At 39.6% G+C, this 21,071-nt stretch overlaps 1 protein-coding gene across 41 annotated transcripts in view; it reads right to left on the bottom strand.

The window, feature by feature from the left end:
• Positions 1-21,071, bottom strand: part of KIAA1217 (KIAA1217 ortholog) — a 325,153-nt gene that overhangs the window by 47,320 nt on the left and 256,762 nt on the right. For 36 of the 41 annotated variants that reach the window (XM_015853276.3, XM_085538721.1, XM_085538733.1 and 33 more), the window contains one exon: positions 20,409-20,502. In XM_015853276.3, the coding sequence (XP_015708762.2) occupies positions 20,409-20,502 (94 nt within the window). Of the gene's footprint in view, positions 1-4,287; positions 4,427-14,944; positions 15,222-20,408; positions 20,503-21,071 lie in introns of those variants that run through there. The other 5 variants (XM_015853283.3, XM_085538729.1, XM_085538743.1 and 2 more) reach the window with 3 other exon arrangements.

Raw genomic sequence — 21,071 nt, 5'->3', positions numbered from 1 at the left:
GGGTGGAGTGTGCAGAAGGGGAGAGTAGCTGGAGCCATGGAGTCTGGGGTGCCCAGCGCTGGAGGACTGGGGCATGTGAGCTGGGCAGGGCTGAGCGCCAGGCAGCCTCACTGGTCACATTACAGCACCTCCTGACGCTTGTTCATATTTTCTCTTTCTACGTTTTTCCCTTCTCCAAAATCTCTGGATTTTTCATTAATGGCAGCTTCAGAAATTAAAAAGATGGTCTCTTCATGCTTCTCAGCTATATATCTTCTGTGTGATATTCAAGGCACATTACTCTCTCCCATATATACTCCACTTTCTGTACTGTTCTTTTTCTTCCTGACCCACACTCTAATATATAGGCTGCTTTGAACCACATAGTCTTATGCTGTATGACTCAAGACAGAGAAAGAGGATATTGGGCATATCTGAGCCTGTAAATACCAGGTGATGTCACAGACAATTGCTTTGAGAAGAAAAGGAAGAAGATTTTGTACTGTAGGCATAGGATCATGCGCTTTTCAACTGCAGCTACGTAATATATTTGCCTGAGGGTGTGGTTTTCTTGAGCACATAGCTCTTCCTTGTTCTTGCTCTCCGTAGCCTGTACATCCTTGAAATAGAAACTTGTTTGTCAGTTCTTGAGGTTAAAGTCTGGCGAATGGCTGCTACAGCCATTTGTGTATGCAACATGGGAGGTGAATGGCACCGGTAAGAATCTTTCACATTCAGTAGTAAAAAAGATCACACCACATTTAACCATCTCCTGAGGAAGTTTCTGGTCAGTCTAACAACACTGCAGTTTGTAAGATACAGACTTGGATTTCTTCTTGTTTAACAAAACAACAGGGGCATTGGACACATACTGAAGAGTGAACATCAGACAAAACCAGCTATGTTTTTTCTTTCAAAATTAGTTTGCGGACTCGGTAACGTGCTGTATTTTAAATGCTATTGTATGCAGAAAGGTAGCAAACCAGCTTTTTTCCGACCAAGAAGATGACTTTACAAAGAGTTTCCTTTGCTTCTGGTAGCTCACATAAAGACTGAGCAGAACTAATATCTTGCATATAGCAGAACACAAATCTAGCTGTGGCTCCTGGCCCCCTGAATAGCTCAGCTATTTGAATGAATACCCAGTAGGACTGCATCACAGCATTGTAAGGTGGGCTTCTCACAATGAGGCAATCATCCTTTCTTCTCTCTCTTGGGCTGGCTTCAAGGCATCATTTGTACCTGCAGCACACATGAGACAGGGCACAGGGAGCTGTGCCCACAAGCATACCAGGGCAGTAGCAGCTAGCACTGCACTACCGCTGATTCATTAGCACCAAACCAACCCTTCATCTCCCCAGGTAGCTGGATGCCAGAAGTGCAACCTGACTTACACCATTATCTGCTAACATCTCACAGCAAAGCACAGGCAAAGAGAAAAGTAGGTGAGGGTTTCTGACCTGGCAGCCCCTCCCATTACTCTACAATGCCTTGCCTATCAAGAGAGAGCACCACAACTGGATTCACTCCAGGGATTTCAGCTTGCCAAAATACCTAGATGAAGCATGTTCCTGTAATGGTGCTCATCCCTGCACTGTCCTGAAGACACCCTGGAGTTCCCAGCAGACACCACCATTAATCACCTCTCAGGCATGCAAAGCTATTACTTTTTCTTACTTTCTTGTCAGCACCCTTTATTTCCCTGAAGAAACTGAACATCTGCTCCTAAAGCTGGCTCACCCAATAGTAAACTGAGGACACTTGCAAAGAATTTTATCAAGAAATTGGCAAATGTTTGATGCAAATGCTACATAAAAACTAAATACTGATAACAAAACCAATCAATTCACTACATAACAAGTACACTCAAGGTAAAGAGACATTGCTCACTTGAAGAAAATCTTAAAGATGAGGCAGTCCTTCCCTTTGTTAATCGGGGAAGGTTTATGTAAGGAACCCCAAACCTAACAACACAATCCATTAGTTCATCTCTGATAAAAATAAATTGACAGCCTTACTGTACTAGCTGTCCAAAACCCTGAGTTTAATCATTAGTTGCCCTACATTATATCGTATCTGTCATAGCTGCTCTTTCACCAAAGTTGGGTTTGCACAGCTGAAAGCACAAATGAGCTTTTGCAAAAAAAATGTCAGATAGAGTTTTGATATTTCTAAAATAATATCATTTACAACATGGCACAGCACATTTGAAAATTACAGAAATGGTAAACAGTTTGAAAATGACATTTTTAGGTACATGTATCATGACCGTCTCTCTAAAGCCTCACGCTAGCGCACATCACTGAAAGTTTGTTGCCCTTGCTTGTCCTTGCCTTTTCTTTGTGTCGCTTTTAATTCCTACAGATTTCCTCTTTCTGTTGAGCCATTACAGAAAATAACAGGCTGGATACATCTGCGGATTCCTCCAGCTGCCCAATGGCATACTTAGAAACTGCAAGCACATTACCAGCATCTTAGCTTTTTCTGGTCAGGAGCTTTCCAATGAAAAATAATTTCATCAGACAACGTTAACCCAAAAGAGCTGAAAGTTTTGCTAAAATGTCAGTTAAACAAAGGTGAGCTGAAAGTTCTCCCTGGCAGATTTAAGTCAAATATCAACATGCTTCCTTATTAAACATCCCTGAAGTTCTGTAGAGTTTTGGCTTTCCAGATTCACAGCCCTAGGACAACTTGGTCAGAGTGGAGAGGTAGGGACCCCAGCTCTTACATGTTCTCTTTGGCAGAGTGAAGTACTGGACAGTTCTGCAATGACCTTAAAGACTATAGAGTGAGATGAGCAGAAGTTTCAATGTCTATCACTCCTCAGCAGTGCTTTCAGACTAATTTAGTTAGCAGTTTTGGCTGAAGACAGGTCCTCTGATGTCCCAGAGAGATACTTCAGATAATGATACAGCTAACCTAGGCTAAGCTTGGAGTCCCAGCTTCAGCTAAGTCTAGCCCACAGTACAAAGCCCTAGGAGGAGTCAGTTTCCAGAGTATTTTTTCATTATGGGAACACCATGCCAATAATTCCAAAATAAAACTGATTTCAAATGTTCAAACTTGCCATGAATGGGGAACTCTGAGACCCACCTAGCTCTGTTCTTGACATGCCCTATACATTTCCATTACCCTTTTCTGGATATTTATCTAGATAAAGAGTTTTCAGAACTCCCCAAGAAATACCAGTATTTTTCATAATAAACTTCCCATTCTTAGCACATATCTTGGTTTCAGTTCTCTAGCTTCTTTTGCACAGTTCTATGTCCAGCTGTAAAATCTCTGTATTACAGTGCAGAAAGAGCTGAACTCAGGACATCTATGAAACTGTAATTTTCTGGTTCTAATGATCACAACTGAAAAAAACAAACAAACCCAGTCTGTGGGACATTGATGGATATGGTACCTGTGTCATTAATTCTATGTGGTTTTCATTCAACAGTGCTGCAATCACCTAGAGTAAGATGTCTCTGAGGATAAGGCATTTCCCCAGTTTCTATGGTCATAGACTTCTTTCACCAACTACTCTTCTCCTGAGTGAATCCTAAGCAACTGCCTTCACCATACTGCTTGATGTCACATAGCATCTCATCCCCACACTTTTCTACCTGTTGTGAAGTGGTACAAGGGATATAGCATAAGCACTATTTTAATGTCAAGAACAGAAAATGTAGGGTATGATATCTCAGCTACAGATACACTGTCTTGAATTAAGCACAGCTCAGTTGTAGCCTTATTTTCCTTTCCATATGACAGATCATCAAACACATTCTTAACATTACTGTCCCTTACTTTATACTTAGATCTTCAATGCACGCTTGTCTATGAACTCAGTCCCTACAGCTATCCAAATGTTTTACCTCAAGGTACTTTACATGTCTCAGTATATCCTTTTTTATCCCTGACTACATATAAACTTAATGCATACCATACCCTGAAGCTCCCATGGGGAAAACAAAGAATACCTGTTTCACTTTTTACTGAATGTAAAACAGATCTGTAAAATTCTAACAAAACCAATTTAATGGTAATATAAAAAATAATATATGATTGCTTCACCTTGCTTCTACGTCAACATGCCTGATGAGGATGGTTCCTTGAAAACAAGCAGAATGGAGAGTTTCAGATCAAAACCTACAGTCTGATCCTTCAGGCATAATTTCTCAGCTGTCCTGATGCTACTCTGGGCATTTGTTTCAACAATTAAAAACAGTAGCAGTCTTATTACATTCTTAGCCCACGTTACCTACAGAGAAACAGCATCATATCCAATAGGATTTTTGCTCTGAAATAATTAAAGCCACTTACTGTTACTTAAGGAAATCACCTGTATGGCTACAGCAGTAAGATGAACATTTGGTTCCACTTCTTCTAATAAAGCGCTTTTTGTTTTCAGCCTTGAATCTAAATCCTCAGTCTACAGTACAACATTTTATATATCCATGCCTTCTGGGAAAAGATTTTTAAACAGAAAATGTTCCTTGTTCCCTCTGCTCACAACAGGGACAGGCCATCTTGCTTTACCCAGTCATCTAGTAACGCTGCTTCAAGAGACTGAAGTACTTTTCCACATGACAACGCTGCAATTTCTCCTCCCCTTTGAAATTAGTCACTAAATAACCTCCTTGGCATGTCACCCAGTCACAAACTGTGCAACACTATGTGATTCAATCGCTCAACCATTTTTTAATGTGTGCCTATGAGATGTATAGGAGACTAACGTTACGGAATGAAATACAAGGGAGACTCACAAAGGGGAAAGCCATAAATAAAGCAGCGAGTCACCTCCAGTTAGGTAGGAGAGAGCATTTTAAAGGTAACAATAAGAAACAACACACATACTCATTCCCCAATAAGAGAAGACCTCTAATTTCTTAGCGAAGCCAGCGTAAACAATTCTAGAAAGAAAAAAAATACAGCCATCATTCATTTGGAAACTTGGTAGCAACAGCTGGCAGGGGGAAGCAAGAGCCCCTTGTGCTGGGCGCAGCACCCAGCCATGGGATCTGGCTGTCTACTCATTAACCAGGACCGGAGCCTCCTGGCAAACCTGAACTTTGGGGCCACCATAAATCAGAGTCACAGATAGCTGCAGCACACTATGCTAGCAATTAGGATTACCTTTCTTTGTTTTTTGTTACAAAGACACACTAGAGAAGGGAACTGTAAAAAAAAATACCCTAGCTCCTGAGAACAGAAATACTGCATCTACCCCTTCTATCCTCTCACTCCAAAAGACCAAATAATACAGAAAATGTATTCTTACAAATGCAGCATTCACAGTGCGAAAGAGGAGGGACTTAAACATCATAGGGTAATCTCATGACACGAGCACTTCACAGCACTGCAGCTTTCTTCTGTACTTTTTGGCTATGCTTTCACACAAGAAAAATATTGCTTTTATCAACATGACTGGTATTCAAAAGAATCATACCATATCATAAGCATATGACCATGAGCCAACATCAGCGTAAAGAGCCATTTGTAAGGGATCTTACTGGAGTAAGGCTTCTATTTCAGTTTTTTCCTCTCAGGCAGAGAGGGAAGCATCACCCACTTCCGTTACAAAGGGTAAGCTGACAGAGAATATTTAAGTAACATGACAGAGATCAGAACAGATCCCATAGACAAAACCAAAAAACCTGGCGTCCCACTCCCTGCTACACCCTGCCCAGCAGATCTGCAGTCAAATGTGGTGTCTTCTGATTCCTACATTGTACACTGTAAAGTTGTACACCATTACTGGTCTAGCTACGCAGCACAATGAAAACAGACTTATCATGAGTGTAAAGATTTTCATTTTGTCTTAAACGTATCATTTTCAGTTTCACTGTAAAAATATTTTGAGATATTCTTTGTATTATGTATTTGCACTAGGACTATAATAAAGTAATATTTTGGCATAGAAACAATGTTAAACCTATCTAGTTTTATTTCAAATTTAATCAGTCGATGCTTGTTTCTTGCAGTATAGGAGTAAAGCAGTATTTACTGTTGAAGCATCTGGTTTATATTTGGCAGGGCTAACTGATCAGTCAAGCATCCCCTTTTAATGTATGCACATATATACTTCACCTAGTTAAAAAACTGCTTAGATCTGCTGACCAACCAGACTCAAATACACCAAAAGTAAAAATAAAACAGATTATCCAAATACACTATTATGTCATGTGCTTTCCAACAAGTGCAGTGTATATTCTGCCATCCACATTCTTCCTTACAGGTAAATAAATCTGCAGTGAGAAATTACTTTATTTTGCTAATATGCAGAATAAAAAAGATCACTGTATTTCACTGCAGTTTCTTTGTAATGAATTGCGACCTGGTAGGATGTACATTTTCAATAATTGGACTCTAGCATGATAAGCTATATCCCAGAACATCAGACATACTACAACTAGTTCTCCATACATCTGGCACTATATGCAATAGTATTTGAGTATGTCTGATGCATATGAAAAGTTTCCATATGAGGAATTAATCTTCTTTTAATTTTAAAATACGTTGGGCACAGCATCATAAATAGTGCAAGAATATATCACTACCAAGGCTGTAATTTAATTTGTAGGTTCCAACAATGCATACAAACCATTGAAGCATTACTTTCCATTTCAATTACTTTATCAGAGCCCTCAAGCCTTGTCTAACTTGCCATGTATTATCCCATGTTTAATTACTTGCCATCTATTTGTTTATAATGTACTCACAGAACAAGAATTCCTTTCCAGTTAAATCCCCCATCTACACAAAGGGTATGCCCCTAAGAAGCACAGCACCCTACACTTCACCAAGATCAGGTCTGAACGTTTGTACTAGTTTACTACTTCCAAGTCTGTGTTTATGTCTATGTTAATGACAGGTACCACTGAATAAAATCTCTGGTCACCCTACTTTATTCTACATTATTTACAGCGTTAATTTCTTGGATCCTTGCATTAATTAGCCCATCACATTAATTTATCTTCTCTTTGCTCCCCTCAAGTCTCAGTGGAAAAGTGTTAGAGACGCATCAATAAAATACACAGTTATAAAGCCAGAGAAAATTCTGAAGCCTGCTATTGGGCATAAATACAAGGCATACATGTAACTAACTTATTACTTGATTGCTGATCAAAGTTCTTTCAGCTCCTGATTACAGCTCTTTTGGTCCTTATGCCCCTAATAATACTCTCTTGAATGGAAACAATTAAGCAGTTAATGCTGGTACTGCTGTAAACAACCATTTCTTAGACAGAAAACAGAGAGATACAGGCTTGATGGCTCATCACTAGGTCAGCTTGGTTTTGCTGTCAGTACTCTGGAGCCAAGCATGTGATAAAGTCAGTGGGGTCTTTCTCAAATACAAGAAGTTCATTCAACCCAGCAGAATGGAAAGACATTTTGCTGATGATGGCTTTTTACAGCTGTTTTCTGAATGAAGCTTATTTTTTTTCCCCCAGCCTTTTTGTTGTTGTTGTTTTCAATGAAGATTTGTCTCACATGACTTCTTCATTCCTACAGCTCACCCAGCATCTAATTCTGATCTAAGAAAACAAGAACAGAGGAGGGAAAAGACCTATACATGGACTTGTCTGTAAAATCTCCTGTCTGCAGCCTCTTTTACACAGCATGAGAACCACCACCAGCATCCTTCTCCCCTCTACTCTGACAAGCACTACAAGAGAAACCTTTCAGTGGGGCTACCCAATTTCTTCACTGAGAGACATAAACCCCTTGTTTTTCCTGCAATTATTCAGCAGATGAATAAAAAAGTGGTCATATCACACCCCGATCTCAGTCTCAGCTGGTATGTTCCCCACAGCAGAAATGAGGGAGCAGATCACAAAGCCCCTAAGTTGTTGTCTTTCATCAAGGGCACCAAGGTGTCCTGCACACCTGGGTTGTTCCAGTGCCATCCTGCTCTCCATTACTGTCAATAATACTTTCAGATAGGCCTCAGCATCTGCCCACCTTCATACCTACAGGGATTCGTAATCCTATAGGAGCTCATCTTGGAATCTGAAAGGCCAGTCTAAACAAACAGGGAGGGAATGGAACTGTTCTGGCTGCCTGACAGGTGTTGGACTTGAGACAGTGTGCAGATGACATCTTCCCCAGATATACATATTGCTTGTTATTCCCTTGGTTTACCGATTCCTAAGGCACTCAGTGAAACAGATAGGCCTCAGGGCAGACAAAAGTACCATAAAGTTCTCTCATACTTAATCCAGACTCCCTAGTTCTTAAATCAAAAAGGAAAGGACAATCAAACACAAACCACCACACACCACACATTTCTACTAGCTAGAATAAACCACTATAAAGGGGATTGTGCCTGCGGGGTGGAGCTACACCTCACTGTAATGTATATATAACATGAGGTATACAAACATGCCAGTACTACGTTTTTGGCCTATCTTTTGGTGATGGCAGATCAACATAATCAGGAATTTTAGATTTTTAGGGATTATAAAAAGGAAAATGAATATAAGCAAGCAAATCCTGGAGGTGCTGGAAACTCTATAAGCCTCTCAAACTTTAAGCATACTAGAGCAAATATAGCCAACTCTCACTGGAGTCGCATGAAGAAGGTTCTGCAAAACTGAGCTATTACGTCAGGTCTGCAGTCTGTCTCTCTGCCCTGTAATTCAAACCTCATGCTTCCCCCTCACTTCTGCACTGATTTAAACAAAGACATTTTCCTAGCCATAGGAAAGTATCACAGCATGTACACACTAAGACATGTACACACTAAGCACTTCTCAGAAGTAAAGTTGGCACCATTAGCTGCTCAGTGCTGAGGATCTGTCTCACCTCACGTTACATTAAAGGGCAGCCAGGCACCCTCGGTCAGCTGTGTCCCTCTGTCTGGGGGGCACAAGCTGTTCCTTGGCACTCCCTGTCTCTCCCTACTGATGGCATTGGGAGGCAATTCCTACCCCAAGTTTATAAAGAACAGACTTATTCTTTATCACGAGCCTGCCCATATGTCTTTTCATTTAGCTCGATCTCTGCTCTGTTTTTCAGCCCCCCCCCCCCCCTTTTTTTTTTCCTTTTTCTTTTTTTTTCTTTATAAGTCAAACTGAGATACTAAAGCTAGAAGGGAGAATTTATTGCAAACGTGGTTTGATAGCCCTTATGATGGACTTTGCTGTTATCCACCTTGGTAGATCCAACTTGGCCTGCAGTTTCTGTTTGACTGAGCAAAGAGCTAAGTATCTCTAGCCTAAAGCTGGTAATAAGCATTATTTATTTATCCACAGACAAATATAGGAGCACCTCCATTTGTCATTCCTTTCTTCCTGTCCTACTATTATCACCATCACTAATGTCTGAAGACTTTCAAGTCTAAATGTACATTACTGAGTTTGTAGCATGATTATTTTTTTCTTGCTTAGCCCATAAGGAATAGAGGAATATTAATAAAAATTAGCAATAATCAATCTGAAAACAAGAGATAAAACGACACTGTGAAGACATGCAGTAGGCAAAGAAAAAAAGATTACATGGAAAGGCAACAGAGATTTGGAGAAATCTGAATGCAAAACTATATAAGAGAAAAGGAAAAGGAAAAAGGAAAAAAGGGCAATGGGAAAGGGTGAAGGACAGTACTAAGTGTTTGTGAGAGGCCAGGGATGAAAAAGAGTAATATCAGAAATGGACTGCTATGAAAAAACACAAACAAAAAGAAAATCTCAAAGAAGAAAAATCAGGAGAACTAAGGCAGATGCTGAGGAACTGATGAGAAAAAAAGTGAAGAGAATACAGAACATAAAGGGAAATTCAACACACACACACACAAAACGAATGAAAGAATGAGGAAGCAGACTGAGAGTGGAAAACCATGAATTAATGTAAATTTTCTTCATGTCTAGATGATTTTGCATTAGTTCTTGTTATTACAGTGTTGTAGCCTAACATAGCAGGCATGGGAGGGAGAGAGAGAGGAATAAAGAAAGGGAAGAGTAAGAATAAAATACATCCAACACAAACTTATTTGGTTTGGGCTGATACTCCAAGGTTTTGTGTTTTTAGTTAGGGGTCAGAACACGAAGGTTACTTCAAGAAAAGATGTGAGCTGCAGGTAAACACCAGCTGGAGTGATCTGATGAATGCATGAGGTCGGGGGCAAAGCTGTGACCATCATTTGCCTTTGCAACCCATTCTCATATTCAAAGCAGAGGTTTGGGATACACTTTAAAGCTGCAAATGGCTTTTGAAACCTAGAACTAAGTTTAGCCATTCCCACCAAAAAAGTGGCTAAGATTCAAAACAGCTTTGTCTCCTTCAGGCATTGCAGAGAACAGCAAGTCAGGCCTTGGTGCAGCACCTTCAGGATCTGACACACAGTGAGGCTGAGTGCTGAAAGCTACCCCAGAGGTGGTTGTTGCCTTTTGGCTGGTCACTAGTGAGAGGACAGCAGAAACTGTAGCTGCATGCAACCACCACCAAGTGTTGACAAGAGGCAAGACTTCTCTAAATGCGCATGTATATATATAAACTGTGCAAGTAGTTTCTCCTACAAGACTCTTCCCAAATCAGTTCCTTGCTGTTACCAACCCCTTGACTTCACATAGCTACGACTGCTTCCCCAAGTACACCTGCACCTCAGGTCTCCATAATCAGTGGTTCTTTCAATCCTTGGAGTAAGATCACTTTATCCAGGTGTAAAACAAGAACCCAATGTGAAGTAAAGTGAAGGCAGTATCAGACTGCTCAACTTGCCATGAAAAAAAATGGAACTCACAACATGCATCAACTTAATCTAGCTAGAGGGGCAGGCTGTAAGTTTGAATTAGCCTGGTGACCCTGCCTGAACTCCCTACCAGACACTGCCACAGAGTAGCTGTCAATAGGACAACTTGGCTGCGTGCTGAGTGATCTCTGCTCAAAGAGGACGGGAGCACCAGGCCATGCTTGACCCCAAGCAGTCCCATGAGGAATTCCAGTCTAGCCATGAGTGAGGCAATCTGAACAAGCAATGCAACACATGCAGCAGCACATTTTGCATTGGCCAGACTGAAATTCTATTGCTGCTGTGTGAGGGTCTATTCCCAAAGAAGCATTTTGTTGTCTGAGCTATCTCCTTGCCACCAGCCTGCATTACTTCACTCCTGATCGAGACATCCAGATCAGCGAATCTAGCAGGCACTCCTTTCCACATTTCTATGAATGTATTTAACTTCCAACAAACAAATGGAATGTGAGAGTGTAAAAAAATTAAAAAATAAAATAAGCTAAATTATCCAATTAAGCGGAGAGAAGTTAATACATCTCTTATGCTTGATTTTCCTACGCTCCCTTAGTGCTCTTTCCAGACGGAGTAGCGTGGTAAGTACACTAAGAAACCTCTTAGCATTTCAGCCAAGATTTTTCAGGGTGTTATCACAAATGACAAAAATATAAACACACTGAAACATAACACATTTCAATCCTAAAAAGGTCGGATTTACATAATTACATCATTGGTTTGCCAATATCCACATTTATCTCATCAGTATAGCATGGCCCACCCAGCCCATAAGCTATTAGACTGTTTGGACTGAACATATAAAAGCTGTTACCGATTTTTTTTAAGTTAACATTATGACACCCGCCATAACTAGCGTTGCGTTTTAACCAACTGTTTGATTCTTTTTGCTTTCCCACAGCTGCTTTTTTAGGCAGAACATTCTGAAAACAAACAGGAGTCATGTAATTCATGAAGATGCAGCAAGCATTTCCTCCCCCCCGCCCTGTTCCCCTTGAAGAGATCAAGCACATAACATAGCGGGCCACCACCAACGCAGGCAGCCAAACCCTTCAGACCAGTCTCAGTTTCAGCACTTCCTCAGGGCACTGCTGAACTGATGGGGTCATCCCTTTTTTTTTTCTTTCCCAAAAAAGGGAATAGTTTCAGACATGTACATTTCTGGTACAGATCAGCATTTTTATTTGGTTTAAATATGCTGTGTATCAAATTTCTTCTCTTTAAAAAAAGAAATACTGTTAGTAACTGAACTCATAAATCAAAATAAATGCATGGCTTTCTGACTCGCTGTACTAACGATTCAGCTTTTATTTTTCTTTCATATTTGTATCTCTTCCCACTGTGCTGAAGCCAAATAAAACTGAACAAGCTGATATGGTTAAATGAACACAAAGGAAAGCATCACCCTTGGTGTCATCTGGCATTACCGAACAACAGTCAAAACATGATTTCTATTACAGAATAGCTTAGGATATTAATAACATAAAAATGCTATAAATTAGAGCTGATAATTAAAAGGCCTTAGCAGCATGTCTACAATACCTGCAAAAAGCTACTTCTCCCAACATAAAGACATAGCACGTCAGAAGAAATAATCTGTGGTGCTGAGTTTTGGCATCAACACACCAGACGGAGAAGTGGTCATGGAAGCCATACAACTGAATTCTACAATGCATGTGTCCAAGTTCTCAGCTATAGGGCCCAGCAATTATTTGCAGGTGTGCATATATCTTAGCAACATTAGAGGTGCTACTGCTGCAGCAACCAGTTGGAGCCCTACTTTTTATTTTCATTTTACTTCCTTCTATCCAAAACAGTATACAACCTATCATGGTCCGCTCGACTGAAGTAAATAACTTTATTTTAAAGTGAAGCTATCTATAGTAAATATTAAGCGCCCAAGGGCCTAGCCCTTTACCCAACACACCCTGTTGGTCTTTTCATTCACTCACACGAAGTTCAGATTTGCAATGATGTCAGAGAGGCATATACTCATGCAAAAAAATAACTTCAGCATCACGTCATTTCTCATGGAGCCCTGTTGCCTTCTGTTATTTGCAACTGTCTTGCTTTTGCCAACTGAGGCTTTTTTTAACCCCAGATCTTACATGTATCCAAGAAAAGATATTTTTACTCCTCATATTTTCAGAACTCTGATTAGTTTTCCAGAGCTCACATTAGAAAAAGTACAATCCAACATGGAGAGGAATCAAAGTCATCAAATACATAGATGCACTCTAGACACTAGGTACCGGTTTGCTCTTTTTGTGTGTCAAAAGATACGGACAGAACTGATTCTCCTTAGTTTTAACTACTAGGCAGGTAAATTAATAGGAGACTGAAATGAAAAGTCAGTGGAAAGCAAAGAATTTGAGCCATGATCAAGAAGAATCACATTCTGTATTTGTAAAAAAACTTCTTGGGAAATCTAAGATCCTGACTGATAAGCCACCAGCAAATTTGATGAGGAAAAAAACACTGTTTCTAACTTCACAGGGTTTCTAAGTTCCATGGTCCCCAAACAGCCACTTTCACAGAGTGATCATACCGCTCTGTTCAAGTAAAACCTCATTTGGAAAACTAACAGGAAGTCATGAAGCTTGGTAAGACTTTGTTACTAGCCCCAGCAGTGCAGACAAGCTACATGGTGCACAATGGAGGTAAAAGAAAACCTCCTCTCCTGGTAAGAGGGGCCATGGCCATGAGAAATTTTAATCATCTGTCAGTGTGTTTAGGGAGTTCTGGCAGCATCTGACCCCACCAGCTTCTGAGGAATTTCAAGTAAACAGCCAAATTAGTGCTAATTGTTCTACTGAAAGAAAGGACAATGGGAAAAAAAAAATGAAGGAGTAAAACATCTAAAGAATTGGAACAAGGAAACATTATGTAAAAGAAGGTGGAGTAAGAACAAAACCAGAAATCAGTAGACAATAAAAAATGGACTCAAATGAAATCCTTATGTTTCTATTCAGGGCAAGTTCCCAGTGAAGACTCTGAACGTTTTGCCTGAGAACCTTAGACCTGTGTGAGATAAGCTTCCAATTTTAATGAAGGGCTGAAGAGACCTTCACACAAGGGGGATCAGATGTTGTCATTAAGTAACTTCATCATCTCCAGGGCAAGCTTTAAGCATGAAAGACAGGCTAGCTTGAATATGGGCCTGTTTGTGGGCAATAAAGAGCTTTACCCCTAAAAATGCTATTAAAACAACTGTGGTTGCAAGTCGATCTGTTTCCACAGTAAAGGCTCTCTGGGAGTTTCCAGGTAACTGGTTTGTGATATCTACCATATGACACTCCTCTTAGGCTAACTGGAAGATTACAGCAAGGGTGCGGCAAGCTAATGTTCCCTGAACATTTTACTATCAAGAACATTATACTTTCTTTCAACAGCAAGCTCGTTGTAAACTTAAAACCCATCTGCTTTATTTATTTATTTATTAAGTGTATACCTTAAATTGTTAGAATAGTAGCAGAATCAACAAGCTTATATTCTTTACACATAATACTTGGGGAAAAAAAAAAAATTAATCCATCAAAGCACAGAGCCATCCTAGTAAGAAATCCACAATGCAGCAGGCATCCCACTATAATGCAGGATCTATGTCTTTAAACAGACTGACTTTTTGCCAGAAAAAATTTGAGATTTATATGCTGGTTTACGCAAAGCTAAAATAAAAGTGGAAATTTTCCTTACAGTTCTACCCACTTTCCCACTAACTCAGGCTTTGTACAGCAGTGGGTATTGTATATCAAAGGACAAATGAAGGAAAGAGAACAGGTACATTTACAGTCTTTCATCACAGTCTGATTTGATGCAGCTACTTCTCAGTGTCTGCTGCTCTGCTGTTGCATACATAATTGGCAACTACTGACAAGCCATTCAAAGCAAAGGTAGTAAAACCATGACAGTAAAAAAATCAGAACATCAGAGACTTCTTTTATATATTTTGTTCAAATCTCAGCAAGATTTGTAATGGCAAGCTGGAAAATAACTTTTTTTTATGTTTAATATGTAACTAGTCATAAAACCTGAGAGTAGAGCTTTGTGATTTAGTAAGCAATTAAGCATTTATTTTTTCATACAGCTCAAGGAAGAAGAAACAGTTTTCATAGATTTGATTTAAATTCCCAGTTAATCTGAAAATATCTTTTAGTTTGGGGGAGAAAAAAAAAAGTAGAATTAGAAGAAGAAAAGGAATTATACACCTTTCATTATTTATAAGCATCATCTTACCTTACATCTCTTGCTGAGTTCTGTTTCTAGACGACTTTGGCAGGTATTTTAATTCAGAATTAGTTTCAGCAATACATGCTATTACATCTTCCCTTTAAAACAAACCACTTTTCCTCGTTCCCTCAGACCAAGTATGTGGGCTAGAAGAGCTGCAGCGTCTCTGTTCAAGCGATTTCATGGACACTCAGAGGCTTTCTTTCTACTGTATTAAAGTTAAATCTGAGTGAGGAAGGCATTTTTCCTGTCCCGGAAATCAGTATAACCAAAACCAATGCTGAGCTAATGAGAAATGTTTCTTCCATGTGTTCTGTTTGGCAGACACTGCAAGTCATATCAAGGAAACACGTGATGTTTATAAATACAATATGGCTCATGTTGTCATAACCTCTCAATGACAAAAAGAGCATTAGAAAAAGCAGACAGCAAAACAGCAGGAAAGATGAGATTTGTATCATTTGGAAGCTCGCTATCAGATAATAGACATATTAGCATTTGTTTTTTCTTTTTTCTTTTTCTTCCCGAAAGAAAACAAAGTTTCATAGTAATAGGATCAGTAAGGCAAACACATGGCAACCTATACAAATGCTGTCCTATAGGCATTCCAGCAGTCTCACTCGATTTGCTGCATGAATTCTTTTCCAAGAAATACTTTTCTTCTAAATACCTCTACATAGTTCTAGGAGTTACCTTTTTTGTTATTACTATTTTTATTTTTTTTAAAGCCATGCAGTAAATAAATGTAATTTTAGCAGCATATGCAGCTTTTTTTTTCTCATGTAAAGATTACAAACAATTCAATGAAAAAAAGCCAAACATATCAGAGAAGCTGAATGTATGTTTACAGGTATCTGAGGAACACAGAAGGATGATCCTGCTTTTATTATCTCTGTATTTTTCCTGCAAACCAGCACTGAATTCAGCCCACTCGGATGCTTCTTGGGGAGTTGTTTGAGGGCTTTTAGCACTTGTAGGGTTTTCTAAGTTAACAGATTTCATCAAGGCATAGCGCAGAGGAGAGTGAAAGTGTTAGCCAGGCACCTTCAGGTGAAAAACAAAGTCGCTGTTGTACAATTTCAGTAGCAAAAGCTGTTCAACATAACTGTTCACCCAACTTATCAAAAGTCTGCATCATTCTACAGAACAATTCAGTTTAACTCATCCCCTCTTACCTTGGCAGACCAATGCCCTGTTGCTGCCAGGAACATCATCACCTTTTAGCTGCTCAGACTCCCTGAGCAGTAGAGTTTCCATGTACCCCACTCCCTGACTCTGACTGAACTTGCCCTAATTGCCTTTTCACAGAGAAACGATTTCTGAAAAGAAAAACCTCAAAGCATACCTCAATACAACAACAGCCACAGCAAGCATTCCTTGAATATTCTGGCCTCACCCACTCAGCTGAGGTCTGGGACAAAGCACTGACCTGGTAAGGTCTCAGTCAAGCCACGGAATTAAGAGAAAACATGGTGGGTCTAGAACATTTTGAAACAAAGCATAACCCACAGGCTTCAGGGCAGGTGGTTGGGAAGAGAAAGACTGCCAAGCAAAACAGCCACTGGTTTGTTATGAAATAGAAATTCCCCCTGATTCTCAAACTGGCAGATGAATGATGCTCAGAACAAACCACTGCATAAACCAACATTATTAGTGCCACCAGAAAGACAGACAAGTTACAGGGACAGAGGGGTGAACTTGTAATTTAGGATTCTTCTTGTTTCAGACACTCCTTTTAAATGCTGTCTGCACTTTAGTGTCATCTACTGATGTACCCATACACCATCCCAAAATGTGAGATGAGAGGCAAGCTCGACCCAACAGTTAGTAAATCTGAGAAAGACTTCTCCCCTTTGAATGTGCAAACCATTAATTCTAATGGCACAGAGCAGCATGGGTTGCGTATATGCATTTGTACTGTAATTCGTAACTATGCTGGAGAAAACAGAAAGATCATCTTAATTTCCACATCTGGACATGAGACAGTATCTTGTCAAAGAAAGTATCATCGTGTAGAGGCTTAGAAAGAGCTGATTAATGTTACGAACTCAGGCAACAGAATAAAAGAAAGAATCACGGCAATATGAAGCATCCAAAGAGAACAGCTGCTACAGATTTTCAATGTACATGTTGGGAAGGAATAACAAAATAAAGGAAAAGTACAAACAAGAAATTTTCAGTGAGATGGCACTGTGTGGTTACCTCTTGCTTGAAACATCATTCAGCATGGCAGACTTGTAAACAAACCATTCTCTTCAAGATGCAATCAGCCATGGCACAGGAACAGTAAGCAAATAAGGCACTCTGAAGGATTTCAAGAGAAACTGTTCTTTAGAATTCATTTACAGCCCAAGCAAATCAGCTTTTTTAAACACAGTCCACTGAGAAAGGTGTATGAAACAGAAAGAAGACCAGAAAAATTAGAGTTAAGGGGTGAGAGAATGGAATGGTTTGGTGGAGCGTCTGAACTTTACAGATCCCACATTCCTCTTGCTTCTCATCTGTGTGGGTAATACTTAATACTTCAAGTGTTACTGCCAATTCCCATACAGGTCTCACATCTGTTTGGTAGTTAAAACAGGTGTCCAAGCTGGCAGCTAACATTATTTTCTGAGATTATTCTGGGTCTGTTACATGGAAATGATTATAAATCACATGAATAGAAGCCTGAACATCATCAGACCCGGAGATAAATGTTCCAAAGGGACAAGAAGGCAAACAGTAGAAAAATCCATAAAGGCACAATCTTCCCATCTCACAAAATCAAACCCAACAATTTTAACTCGCACATGACAGGAGATATAGCCAGACTCTCAATATCACCGTGGAAAAAATGTATTTATAACAGCCAGCTCCTGACATCCTAAATAATGTTATTTCAACTCACCTGAAAATAAGCTGCTTTTCTGTCAATTTTTTAAACAGTTTGCTGTGCGCAGTGGTTACCAGAGTTTTTCCCTGTTTCCCACTGTGGGGAATTTAAGTGCTTGCAGACCACACGAAATTGAAAAGCATCAATTTACCCAGAGCAAAGATGCACAAACAGAGAATGAGGGACAAGAAGTAGCATGTTTTCCACATTCACTTTGTTACCACAGTACTGCACATGCACTACCACGTGCATCAAATGTACACGCTTTACACTCCCTCCCTCTCCCACCCCTAACTTCAACACCATTTGCTAAAGAAGGATGCATAGATGATCAAACTGCCTGAGGGTGGTTCTCTCCCAACCTAACAATTCGTGAATTTAAGGGCTGATTTCAAGCAGATTCAAGGGAAAAAAAGGAAAAAAAAAAACAACAGGCAGAGATCAGTAATTATTGTGGTCTTACAAATTTTGCCAGTTTAGACAACTGTGAGAAGACCCTACAGCGCTTCTGCCAAGCTGAGGAGAAGCTGCCATGTCTGAAGGATAGAACACTATCAGAGCGCTCCAATTCAGGCAAAGCTTTGGCTGGGATCCGACTGCACAAGGAAGAACCCGGCCATAAGACACCGATCCTTAGACAAACAAATGTAATTATTTCCGACGCTCAAGAAATTGCTTGTTTCCATACTCGTGACTTTGAAGTGCAGAAGTTTACAGCGATCAAAGGGAAGGCTTTTGCATGTTTCTCTGCAGTCTCTATGAACATCCTGGCTTCAACTTCAGCTTTCAGACCAGAGAGGCAAGAAATTTGTGAACTGAGAAAGGAGCTGTTTTGTTGGATGCATGGAATTTCAGAGCGTTATCTCTGTCATTTCAGCAGAACAAGATATACTATGAAACAGATGTCACTGTGTCACCTTAATTTTTGAGTGATGGCCAAAGAAAGATAGTTTAGTCACAATCAAGAGGTGTTAAATGTACATACCTGTTGTAAAACAGTATTTTTAATACCGAGGCTACTTTTGCACAGAAGCAACACCTGTGTTCAAAACAACTCTGTTAGGCACTAAATAGGTGGAAAAGAACCAAATGACCAGTCGCTACATTTGAATTTACATAGCTAACACAGTAGTTAACTGTATCTAAAAACACATCTAGAGAAGGAAATAGAGCCACAGTAGATACATCCAGCCTTCACTGCACATGCAACAACAACAGTATGAATCTAAGTTTGTAAAGTCACAGTAGCATTGCTATAGGAGTTAAGGTCACAGTGCACAGTGATGGTATGTCATGCTTTTGAATATGAATGAGATGTATCAGATATATCCAGTTACTGCTACAGGAATATAACCAGAATCGAAGAATTTAAGGACCTTAAGGAAGACAGTAAAAGCTATCACATTAGCCCTTTGAAGCGCATCTATTTGCTCCCTCACGTTGTGTGTGCAACAGTGTGAATAATCAAGTAATTAGATTTCTGACCTATCAGAAAGACCATTTTATAGCTAAAGTATACAAATGAGAAGTGCTTGAGAATAGCGCCTGTAAATAAACTATTGCAGTCTTTCTAAAATAATGAGGCCCTAAACTGTTGAAACTGCAGAAGTATTTCCATGAAATATTAATAATAAAGCAGTGCGACATGCTCAGGGTTGATAATGAAACCAAGAAGCAAATGCACAATTAAGCAAATCACTTCACAGGAAATTTTCAGCACATTTGAATCAGCTTCGGAGCACACATAAAAGTCACAGCACAGGTGGGACAGTAGAGGCATTTCCTTCTGGACCCACCGAGCTCATTTGGTTGTGCTGTTTCCCTGGAACAGACCCCACAGGTAGACAGGAGATGAAGCTGTGTAACCTCACCACTGCTATCCCTGTCTGTGACACTGGGTGCAAAAATGTGGTGGAAGAGGTGCTTGTGCACAGCCACATCTCCTGTCGTCTGAGCATCAAAGGGGGAAAACACAGTCCAGTGAAAGAGAAAGAGACAGTGTGGAAGTGAACATGTCTCAAATGCCTTCTCCGTATTTCCCAGTACAAAACGTTCATGTGAAAATACAAATATACCAGACCTTGTTCAATACACACAGAAAATTTCTAGAAATAAAACCCCAAACCATTTACACTGCAACAAGTATTTCTGATTGGAAGTTGTGATTTAGAAAGTGTTTCAGTGATGGTAGTCATACATGCTCAGCCACTCTGAACCAGTCTATACTGAAGCCTTGCAGGAGTAAAGTAACACCCTGCGTTACTTCATTCCAAAGGTTTGGAAACATGAAGTAAGAAGCTTTATAAGCAATGAGCATACCCCATGTCCCGAGACAAGTAAGTAAAGGCACTGTTTTGATTCACGTGCTTTAATGCTAATAAAGAAGAACAAATAAACAGCTAAAGCTCAGGGCAAATAATTGGAAAACAGAAAGTAGTTAAGGTTTCTTAGCTATAGAAAGTTTTATTACTTTCCTCTTCTGTATGTGCTGTACATATATCCTAGATTTTATAAAATGTTGTGTATATATTACAGTTATTAAACAATTAACATAAAAACTGGAAGAAAGAAGAGCATAAATGCAATGCTAGTACTTACCCTTATGTCTCCATTTACAGCTCTGGAAGTGTGATTAAACGCATGTGCGGGATCTTTGTTGTAAACTTTAAGGAAAGATCGGTCTTGAATATTCCTGGAATCAAAAGAATCAGTAATGATAACAGATGAAAGTACTTCTATTTGTTGCCTGAAAGTTTCAGGTAACAGACAAACTTAGTAGGTTTGCAGCCGACCCATAAGAAAAACTCATATGCCATAGCTTAGACACACACAAACGAAAGTCTACTTTGATTCTCTTTCCCATGGGAAGTATCATTCTTTCACTACAAATCCACACCCACAAAAATTAGATAGTGTTAAGTTTCTTTCAAGGTCCTGCCACAGAGTGAAAGCGCTTTGAAGACAATGGAGCTTCAACATTTACTCAGTGCTCAGAAGGATTCAGTTAATATTTACATGTTTTATTGTGTATGCAACCCACATGAATTTTTGCTATTCTAGGAAGGGAGAATATCAAAGAAAATAGTCTTTCTAATTGCAATTATTCTTGAAGCAATTCCAATTAACTTGTTCACAAATCAGAAAAAAATAAGTAAAAACCAAACACGCAGCAGCAGATAAATTACTCTTCAAAACTTTATCTGTAATAAAGTTGGTGTTTTAAGGGAAACAAATAAGTAGTTGTGAAAACCAAACATACAA

This window comes from Coturnix japonica, chromosome 2 (assembly GCF_054131305.1).
Source record: "Coturnix japonica strain WE chromosome 2, WE-NBRP24, whole genome shotgun sequence".
Classification (NCBI taxonomy): domain Eukaryota; kingdom Metazoa; phylum Chordata; class Aves; order Galliformes; family Phasianidae; genus Coturnix; species Coturnix japonica.
The sequence above is the reverse complement of the archived record's forward strand: the minus strand, read 5'-3'. Positions and strand labels throughout refer to the sequence as shown.